Consider the following 11,347-nt stretch of genomic DNA (forward strand, 5'->3'; position numbering starts at 1 on the left):
ACACACTCTCTCTCTCTCTCTCTCTCTCTCTCTCTCTCTCTCTCTCACACACACACACACACATATCTCGCATCGTTTACTTTGCTTCATATTTGCAAAGATACACGTATCTGTGTACGTAAACAGAGCTACTATAGTAGCTCTGTTTACGTACACAGGTTTACTCGGTACTACTTTAAACTGTATACAAAATAAAACAGTGTAAAAGTATACTTTTACACTGTTTTCTTTTGTATACTATTTAAATTAAAGTTTCGAGGACAAATGCTTATGCTGCTATATTTATTGTCCCAAAACGACTCCAAAATATTGGTGCCATTCATTTCAAAAAGCTTACCTCACCTGTATAACATGTATATAATCATGTGACATAGCAGATGTACATTATTCAATACTGTACCCCATCCAACTAATTATACTTTCCCCATTTTCAACTGTTTTATTATATTTTGAAAATAATTGCTTTGGTTTTCTCATGCCAATAAAGCTCCTTTTGAATTGAAATTGAATTGGGATTTAATTATAAAGAAAGAGAAAATGTATTGTTTTGTCCAACACCAACCGGAAGTGTAAGTTGAATTTGACTTTAACTTTGACGGTGGTGTGAGAGCTTTAGAAAATAAAAGCTTTGATGTGATCGAGCTTTGATGTGTCAAACAGTGCTCTCTCTCTCCACTCCCCTTTGGAGTTTGGACTCCCCTATGCTCCAGTCACTCCCATTATTATGCCATGGTGGCAATGATGGCAATCGTGGCAAATGTTGCGCAAGTGACACGCAGTTAGCGTCAACACGCTCTCACTCAACCCAGTACCTTGTCTGCCCTCCGGGAGGCACGGGTTTGTAATCCTGTTTTACTGAAGATAAAAATTAACCGAGCTAGCTTGTTTAGCCTGCTGCTGCTGGGGGGTCGATCGAGGTCCATGTTTTCTAATGGGGGACTCGTACAGTTGTTAACCAAGAAGATTTACCAGTGGTCCAAGACAGGTACAGTTTACAGACAGTGTGGATTCATTGTAGTGATTGACTTGTACTTTACATCTAATTGGATTCCTGCCCAAATACATGGAGTTGATCAGTTTTAGGTTTTTAACAGCTATGATGGCTGCCCTGTCAGAATAGTTTGGTCTGTGACAGTTTAGCCAGGTGAAGATCTACAGTACAGTTATTCTCTCAAGCGATGATGACAGTTTTTTCACATTCGAATAACAGCATTGACTGTAAAACAACCTGTCACCAGCTATATGCCGGTCACTGTAATGGTCTATGAAGGGAAGGGGATACAGATATAGAGTAGTATGACACAGCATCGAGAGAAGACTCAAAAGTGATGGGAACGTTTCAATCACCTTTTAGATTTTTATTTTTTTGCTCAAAAGAGCAAAAATTAAAGTATCAGAACGTAGTCATTTAAAAGAGACAATGTGTGCAATATGTTCTCTTGTACCGTCACAGGAAGGCTGCCTAATGCATGGTATAGTAATATAGTAGTATAACAATAAATAATATTTACTACAGTAGGCTAATAACCAGTTGTGTGTACAGCAATGGTAACAAACGACTCTAATAAACATTGTCAATTGTCAAAATGCTCAAAGAAAAAGAGAAGTTAGTGATGCTAAATATTGGACTGACAGTCACCACACTAAAATCTGACATTGATTGGTAATTTCAGTACCATTCATAATTCAAAGCAAAGTTACAAGATTTAACCCTAACCCCAATTGAATACAGTTATTCAAGTAGTACTGGCCTATGTTATTGTGTAAAATATCATGGGAGTAATAATCATCATTGATCAATTGATCAAAACCAGGAAAGCAACTGTGTCATTTTAGATTTTAGAACAGGATTTAGAACAGTGGTTTAGAATAGTGGTTCTCAAAAATAGCAGATGATTAAGCTGACAGCGCGTCACTTTTGCCGCACTGCAAGCTTGTAAATCTGCTATTAAAAAGAAAAAATCTTCAAAATGTATTTAAAAAACAAACACAAACCTCCTATTTTGGTTTCACAAAAAAAGAAAAAAATCTTCAAAGTGTATTTAAAAAACAAACACAAACCTCTTTTGGTGGTCCCTGGCACAAAACATTTTCAGAAATTGAAAATACATATCAATTTGGGGGTCCTTTGAGTTTGAGAACTACTGATTTAGAAGGCATTTGTAATCAGCCTTATTACTAGGGTTAAAGTGTAGTGCCAGGAATTGGTATTGGCAGGCAGCCAGGCACTGTATCAATATTCTCCATTGTTGTATGAACAACTGTAAATGTCAGGTCTTGTGGTGACACATATGGCTTTATTTGTTTTCCTTTTAGAGAAGAGGAGGTATACGTACGGATTCTTTGCCATGGGAAACTCCTGTAACCATCTAGGGATCCCGGCAGCCAAAGGATCCTATACTGTGGGATGCACAGACCTCATGACGGACCACACCGCTCGGGTAATGTACAAGCTTCTAGCTTTTCTCCTTATCTACAAGCACCTTCCGACGCGATGTGAGCTTCTTACTTTTGTCCATGATCACTTTTCTATTGTGATTTTTAAATTCTTCTTTCCTCGGGGGAATTGCCCAAAATAGGGTAAAAGTGGTTAAAGATGGAATACCGTGGAAGCTTTCAGGAAGAAACCAAAGATACACAGGGAAGACATATTTGAATATTATAACCACAACTGGGGTTCTATTAGAGTAATGTTAACTCCATAGACACATCCAAAACAGAAAAAGGCACTCACGGCACTAAGTGTTAGGTCACAAGAACAGTCTTTGAACATTTTTAAGAATTGGCTGATGGGCAAGTTAGAATAGTGTTCTATTTATTATCAATTTATTGTCTTTGTTGTGAATGTCATTATTATTGTGATTTTAGTCAACACATGCTGTAACTATTTATTTGGATCACAATGGAATTAAGAAGTCCTGATAATTCTTGTACTGCACTTTTGTGAATTGTATCTTGAATATATTGAATCAAATCAAATCAAATAAAACAGGACAGGACACGTAAACATGGCATTCACACTTCACAGCATATTATACTACAGCATATAGGCTGCTCATGTAATGACCACTTCCTTCTACAACGAAACCAGTATTGCAGTGAGTCACAGACTCAACACTTTGTGGTCGCATCATGCTTGATCGTGTCAACTGATTAATCTGTGTGTGGGGGAACAGGGCACCTTCTTCCGCCTTTACTACCCTGGCCAGGCGGTGGAGAATGCGTCAAAGCCTGACTGGATTCCATGCCGGGAATACTTCAATGGTCTAGCAGACTTCATGAAGATCAACAGAACGCTCAGTGAAAAGATTTTCAACTACCTCTTTGGTGAATTTATTTATTTTTGCAAGCATTTATTCAGAAATAAACACACTACTGTGGTAGGCCTACAATAATGGACAGGAACATGTAAAGAGTACCGGTATCTATCTAATATCCATCTTACACCAGTGTGCGGTGCGCATTTTGAACCCAGGCTTTATGTTTCAAAATTCAACAATTCAGTCATTTTATTTTATAATATACACACACAACTCAAGAAAGCTTCATTTTTGTTTTCATTTCAAAATTCAAATTCAAATTTGTTTTCATTTTTAAAGGCTCGTTTAAGATTCCAGCATACTTGGACGTTCCAATTAAAAAGGACGGGAAATATCCAGTAGTTATCTTCTCCCATGGACTGGGAGCATTCAGGTAATCACAACACTGGTACAACTCAGTTTATGAGCCGTTTAGTATATTACTTAAGCACTATTTTATGCCTAGTCATATGTTAATGGCATGCATTGAAAATAGACAATCTATACAAGCTCACAATGCACAGTGCGTTTTAAGCTTGTAGATTGGCTATTTTGTGGGGGAAAAATTGTACATTTCCCCAATAATAACATGGACAAAATATGGACAACATGTTGAAAGTGGTTAACTTAGCAATTATTTTCAGTGTATGGAATGATGTTATGGAAATGCACTTTTTCCACCTTCCTCCTCCTTCTAGGACTCTGTATTCAGCCATATGTGCAGAGCTGGCTTCTCGTGGCTTCATTGTAGCATCAGTAGAACACAGGTATACAACATAATATAATGGATTTACAATCCATTATATTAAACACAAATTGTGCTGATGTATAAACATGCTTCATAACTCACTATGCAGTTATAGGTTTCTTTCGGTGCTAATGTAAAAGTAACTTGGGCTTCTTGGTGGGGCCAAATTAAGATATGATCGATTCTGGTACTGGTCCTATTAATAAAACTACAAGACAGCCATACAATCTCAAGGGGCCAGTAACTATCATTGTCGATATCACGTAGTGGAAACAGCATTGAAATTAAACGGAGATCTCATATTTGAGAAGGGAGTTCAAACCACAGGCATTGTGGTGCCTGTGTGTGACGCCAGTGAGCAGCAACAATAGACCATCTCCATATACACGCGGTGAACTCGCCCCCCTCTATAAGCGGCTGTCTGTTTATCTGTAGAGTAGAAGTGGAAAGGGTGTGCAGACAATGGCACAGGCCAGGTCATCACTTTTTTTTAACTAGTATAGGCTGCAGGAAAACCTATGGAGGAGAATATAATGGCCTGACGCACAGTGAGTCAGTCAGTACTGTTGATTGAAGGGAGTTGACGCCCCTAGCATACCTCCTCTGGGGTGTGCATTCGCCAAAAATAGCCCATCTACAAGCTCACAACCCATTGCAGCACGGCATATTGTGAGTTTGTAGATCGGCTATATTTGATGAAGAGATTTGGTGTAGAGGGGAAAAAGTACAGAACTATGTAGGGAGGATTTAAGTGGTTGACTTGGAACAGACTCAAGTCATATATTGTCGGTTGCACGGACGTAGGTTAGTTAGTAACAGAAAAATCTATTTGTAAAAATTTACATTTTAAATTTGTACTTGCCATGAACAGATAAAAAGAAAAAGTGAAACACCAGGCATGTTTAGCTTTGCTCCCATTAGTTGTAAATCATGTAAATTAAATGTTCTTTATAATTATGTTCACCACACAGGAGAAACAGCAACTATCGGTGCGTTTCTAACAAAGGCAAATGGAGCACTGTATAGCCTTCTTGGGCACAGATTCTCTGTCACTGCTCTAGTGACTCATACAGGGCAGGCTAGCCAGGGTGCCTGTTCAGCTAGGCACAGTGTTACACCCTACCGGTGAAACTCCCTAATGTCAGGTGAAAAGATGGCTGGAGGGGACATGTGCTACTACATGTTGTCAGTTACTGGGAAGTCTGAGGTTAAGAAATTCCACAGAAAGTGGAGTTAGAATCAAGAAGGTGTACCAGCTTGCCTGATTGAGTCATTATTAGGAAATGTGCCCATAATTATGTTATCACGTGTCTGCTCAGTACTGTACGTCAGTTTAACGAAGGCAATAATCTTAGCCCATATACCAACAGTGGTCCTAAAGTTGATTCTTAGTCAGGGTGATGGTCTCTGGTTCACAATCAGTTATATATATAACTGTGACTCATCGTGGCATCTCTCTAATCTTCTGTCTAATAAGGAAAAAAAGGAAAACAGCCTACAATATACTATTTAAAAAAAAAAATGTTTTGAAACTGCACCACGTTGTGTTTATTTATTGTAATCCAGAGACGAGTCTGCCTCAGCTACATATTATTTCCGAGAGAAGACGGAGACGGAGAAGGAAGACGCAGCGTCATCTAACACATCGGCTCCTCCAAACAACCTTGTGGAGGAGTGGATGTACTACAGAGCTCTGCAGCACGGGGAGCTGGAATACCCGCTCAGAAATAAACAGGTACGAGTAGTACGGAGATGGTGTAGGGCGGGGCGGTTCTCAAAGTGGGATCCGGGTAGCCCCAGGAGTCCTTGAGGGGGTTCCAAGGACTCCCCAGAAAAAGGAGGAACAGTTTAAACACTTGTTTTGAAAAACAATCATGACAAATCTTCTCTATACAGTATGGGGTACTGTCAAGGATCCCTTGATTTGTAGAGCCACGTTTTCCCCTCTGGGATAACTTGAACAGTGTTCCATGATGTTTTGTTTTTTTTGTAAGAGATGACACTAGTCTTCACTTACAAAATAAATATTGGTAGAGATACGTTTCGGTCGCTCCCCCTTTTTGCTGCTATTCAAGGTCATTACACTGACCTGTCCATCTCTGTAGGTGTGCATACAATAAACACAGGAGTTGTGAGGCCATATGTAAGAGAAAGATTGAAGCGTTTCGTTAGTTGATGTTCTCCATCAGAGGTGGAGAACATCAACATGGTAAACATTTGATAATATGTTACATTTAAGATAGCTTCCTCTGTATCCTTGGGGCATTATACACAAGCCACATGAACATGAATCTAACCACAAGCTATTCCTTCTTGTCATTTAACAGGTGAAACAGAGGGCAGATGAATGCATTCGTGCGTTGGATAAACTCATTGAAATCAACTCGGGGATTGCAGTGAAAAACGTGCTGAAAACACAGTTTGACTGGACTACACTGGAGGTACCAGTGGATCAGGATCACAGAATGACCATATTAACCACTTGAACCCTAGCATCCTTATTCTGGGCAAAATATAGGCGAACATGGCAGATCTACAAGCTCACAAGTGTCAGCGTATGAGCTTGTAGCCAGGCTATATTCGAGGAAGAGGAGAATGTTCCTGCATGTTTAAGTTGTTAATTGCATTTGTACTTATAATTCATAGTCTGCAAAACATCCGTTTTGCCCATGGCAACAGGGACCTGCTTCCAAAAAATTAAAAGAAATCACACCGTGTGAAGTGATTATCATCAGTCTTATCATCGTACATCATCCATTCATTGTCGATGGGAATTTGTGTAGGACAAAAATAGCCAATTTGCTCAGACACATATGACGTAAATTCTCCATTAATTGTCAATGGCATTTATGTCTACATGACGTAAATTCTCCATTGATTGTCAATGGTAATTTAATGTTTGTGTTAGGACACAAATCTACACTATAGCTGAATATACAACACACTTCATAAAAACCAATACAGTAATATTGTAGCATGCTTGTAGAGCATTTAGATTAGTTGGCTCATACAATTCTAACACAACAAAGCGACAAAAACATATCAAGCTATCATACCTATGAAGTAAATATAATAATCCAAAGCAATAGAGACATCATCATCATACCCAAAGTTATGCAGGAATGCCTACTGAGTGGTAAAAAAAAACTACTTTCTGGCCTTGACAGCCCATACATCCAAACAGAAAGGTCCTATCTGATTGCATTAAAGTATGTTAAACGACATTAAACTCACGTTGCCCTCTATATACATCAAAATAATATTTTCAATCAGAGAGAAATGTTCAATCAGAACATTGTATTCTAGTTTAGTGTTGACTGTTGAGATCTAACATTCCTCATGCCTTCTGATCTTCAGAATTCCATGGACATGTGTAGGATAGCTGCCATGGGCCATTCCTTTGGGGGAGCAACAGTCATCGAAGCACTGTGCAAAGAACTCAATTTCAAGTAAGTGCATTTTAACGACCACCTGTTTCAGTTCTATAGGTCACTTTAATGTTTTGTCTCTGCTGGTTCAAAGTCATGTGTTGGGTGGAAACCTTGTATCTCCATACTTTTTTAAACAGCTCAATGCTACTGGTCACTTAAGCTATCCTATCCGATATTTCTGGGGGGTTTGTGCCTTTTATTGATAGATGACAGGAAATGGGGGGAGAGATGGAGGGGGGAGGGGGGTGATGACATGCAGCAAAGGTGGTCGGGATTGGGACTAAAACCTGTGACACGCCGTCAGGCTGGATCACCAGCCTAGGTGCCCAGACGGCTACACCAACTGCCCGGGCCTAAGCCATCCTGTCCTATCCTACATTAATGGAGGACTGGGCGGGCGGACCGCGTCAACCTCCCAAACTGTTTAGGGCTAAGGCCTGGCGCAAGAAAATATAGCCCATAGTCTTTCAAACTGAGAAAGCCTTCACCTCTACGGACATTCCCAGAATAGCGATGTCAGATTGAAAGTGTTTAACCAAAGAATAGAGCTTTTTGACTATGTTGTTTTCAGACAGTTGACAGTGTCAATGTGAAAACAGGAGGTGAAATAATGATCTCCTTTGCATACTGTCCTCCTGCTCTCTGATTAGGTGTGCCATCGCCCTGGACGCCTGGATGGTCCCTCTGGAGGAGGAGATATTTCCCCTGGTGAAGCAGCCCATCTTTTTCATCAACTCAGAGAAGTTCCAGTGGGCGGGGAACATTACCCGCATGAAGAAGCTGGAGTCCGCTGCCATTCAGAGGAAAATGATCACCATCAGGTATAACGTGTTCTAGCTGCTGCTTCCCAGTAAAAGACAAGTGAGTGACGTCACAACACAATGTCATGATCCAGCTAGCAGGACGCACTTCATACTCATGGCACTATTCAACCAAAAACCGGCGCGGTTGTCAAATGAACACATTTTGCTTGCGTGACAATTAGGGTTGTGAAATCTAAATGAATTTTATATAAAAATGTCATGGCAACATGAAACTACTTCTGATTGATTGTAATGCCACCGTCCTATCCTTGGTGTCGGATTTACCCTCCCAAGGGCCAGAAAAGAATTGGCGTATTTGTTCTAATTTCGCTGGGGGGTACCCAGCCCCTCAAAAGAGGCAGGCAGGCAGACAGACAGACTAGTCGCTGAATGCAGGCTGCCATGCACAGCGACATTGGCAGGGCCAAGTTTCCACAACAACAGCGTCACGGTCTGCAGACAGCAGAGCAGAAGCTCTCAATGTTTTAACCATAATATTAAATGTACAATAACTAAACATAAATCTTACTTGAATTGGATTGCAATACTTTACGATTTCAAATCATTAAAAAAAATAAAGTAGCCCACCCTAGCCCAATGGTAAGTCCGCCCCTGGATAGTATACAAGGTAAAGACATTACAAGTTTGCAGGTTCAAGATACAAAAAAAGGCGAGTTCAACAACTCTGGAAAATCTAGGTTAAATGTCACCTTAGACTACCGTAGTAAATTGTCCTCACTATCCAGAATATAATACACTACTGAAAGAGTATGCTGATTGCAGTCAAGCAGTCAAGATGCTTAAATTACATTTCTGATCTCTAGACTAGTCTTTATAATAATGTTAACTTGGCATAGTATTTCCATTCATGATTTTGTAATGTTAGGTTTCTGTGTTTTCCCTCGTCAGGGGTACAGTTCATCAGAGCTTTCCAGACTTCACCTTCCTCACAGGAAACTGGATCGGCAAGCTGATGAAGCTGAAGGGAGAGATTGACCCAGAACTCGCCATGGACCTCTGCAATAAAGCATCGTTAGCCTTTCTGCAAAGACATCTTGGTAAGGACAATGACAGATCCACAGACAGGATGCAATGCCAGGGTCACACCTATACCTTGCCATGTGCTTGAGCATAATGTATCTTGTATAACATATTTGGCATTTCTTGTACTTTTGAAACGCTACTGTCACATGTGGTCTCGATGGATAAACCAGTGCATACTGTATATCTTATTGATTCTGTCAATCAATTGTTCAGGTATGGATAAGGATTTCAACCAGTGGGACCCACTAATTGATGGACTAGATGACAACCTCATTCCAGGAACCAATGTTCATATCTCCGCCATCTGATCTCTGCCGTCTAATGTTGTGCCATGACTGGTGAAATATTGATGACGACATGACCTGTACTTGGTTTGGGCATACCCGTTTGTATGGGATCCCTTTGGACAGCCCCTGTCCCTGTCCAGCCAAGCAAAGACAGTATGTCATAAGGATTGGGAGTAATGTTTGGGACTAGGATGACTGCACCATAAAAGAGTTCAGGTTTGGCAATGGCAGCAAGGAACCAAGTCAGCACTCAAGAGCAAACTTAGTTTTCTTTTTTTGTGTCAGATCCGACTACAAACATCATCGCAGAACATACCGTCTCAATCAGTGTATTTGTAGCACTGTGCCTCGAATGTATGAACAGATGATAAAAGTGTAACACTGTCAAATCTTGACCATTATCAGTACTTTCTTGAGACAAATACTTTTAATTACGTGGCAGGCTTTGTAAAGGTGTTTTATACTTAGTTGCGAATCGTTGTTGCACACTGAAAATAGTTCGATCTACAAGATCACAACGTGTCGCAGCGCGGCACTGTCCCCTTTTCCATCAAAAGAACTTTGGTTCTAGAACTGTTCATCTGCATCTTCCAACCTGAATAGTGACGTGCGTCCACTTTGGTTCTCACTTCAGGGCAATAAGAAGTACAGTATTGTATGGTACCAGTTCCGAAACAATTTAGACATCTGAACCTATTAATTTGGTTCAAAATGAGGCGGGAATAAAGAACGGAACCGATTCAACCCCGGTGGAAAAGGGACCTTTGTGATCTTGTAGATCAGATATTGTCGGTGTGCTTGAAGTATATCGGGCCCTATAGTCTCCTAGAATTGATATAAAAGCATCTTAGACATACTGTAGACCTACCGTATGCCTATCAAGTGTTGTATCGGAGTATTTATGGGTTAGGGTACTTGACTTGGAACAAGTTCCATCAGAGACAGATTATGGTTGCAGTGTGGTTGTATGTGGCATGACCCCAAATAAAATCCTAATCCAATCCATAGGATTAAAGATACATATTTTGCTTTCTATAACCATAGCTTGATAATTTAATTGAGTTAGTAGTACAGTATATTACTAAGGCCAAGTAATATAGACTTACCGGTATTTATCTAGCACCATTGATTGCACAGAAACAGTGATCAACAAACAACTCAGCAATATCATTGGGAGAAAGCCCCACTAACTGCATGATTTCAGGAAAAGGAATTAGTGGGATATTTACTCAATTAAGATACAATGTGCCTTAACTCAGTACCGTCTATCCTGGTTCCCTCTAACAGCTCAATGCAACATTTCACTTTTCACGTTCTGATTATCTATCATTCTGCAGTTCTTGTTTTATATCTCTTCATTTGTACACTTATTAAATTTGATTTGTATACAAATATACTGATCCAGGTGATTTCCAGTTTGTTTCATGTTTAACATCATCGTCAATCAGCAAGTCAACACCACAGGTGGTAGTTCATCTACCACAGCATAATGCTAATGAATAAGTATTTTGGAATTATTTTTATTTTAGTTCTCTAGTTCAGGAGTTTAACTGTCGTGTCATGTAGATATGAAAATAAGTTTTGGTTTAACATTCTCCAATTATATTTATAGATTCACAATGGTGACATTGATACATATTATACATATTAAGAAAAGTAAATTCTATTTTGTACTGACAATTTCAAGTGTACTGAATTATAGTTAGGGTAAATTGCTTTTTGTTGGCTGGGGATC

The 11,347-nt window shown here is 39.7% G+C and overlaps 1 protein-coding gene across 1 annotated transcript; it reads left to right on the forward strand.

The window, feature by feature from the left end:
• The first annotated feature begins 693 nt into the window (after positions 1-693).
• Positions 694-11,008, forward strand: pla2g7 (phospholipase A2, group VII (platelet-activating factor acetylhydrolase, plasma)). The gene is made up of 11 exons (XM_080791300.1): positions 694-985; positions 2,317-2,441; positions 3,177-3,327; positions 3,600-3,693; positions 3,998-4,066; positions 5,614-5,782; positions 6,375-6,488; positions 7,405-7,496; positions 8,129-8,299; positions 9,191-9,339; positions 9,539-11,008. Exons 1-11 carry the CDS (start codon positions 922-924, stop codon positions 9,631-9,633), a joined length of 1,293 nt encoding a protein of 430 aa, XP_080647426.1. The 5' UTR covers positions 694-921; the 3' UTR covers positions 9,634-11,008.
• The last annotated feature ends 339 nt before the right edge of the window (positions 11,009-11,347 follow it).

Source organism: Protomyctophum bolini (assembly GCF_963924005.1).
Source record: "Protomyctophum bolini genome assembly, chromosome: 19".
NCBI lineage: Eukaryota > Metazoa > Chordata > Actinopteri > Myctophiformes > Myctophidae > Protomyctophum > Protomyctophum bolini.

Excerpts from the sequence above, each read along its gene's own strand:
- pla2g7 (XM_080791300.1), top strand. The coding sequence starts at position 922 with ATGTTTTCTAATGGGGGACTCGTACAGTTGTTAACCAAGAAGATTTAC. Across the intron at positions 986-2,316 it reads TTACCAGTGGTCCAAGACAG|AGAAGAGGAGGTATACGTAC; the intron begins GTACAGTTTACA and ends TTTTCCTTTTAG. Across the intron at positions 2,442-3,176 it reads TGACGGACCACACCGCTCGG|GGCACCTTCTTCCGCCTTTA; the intron begins GTAATGTACAAG and ends GTGGGGGAACAG.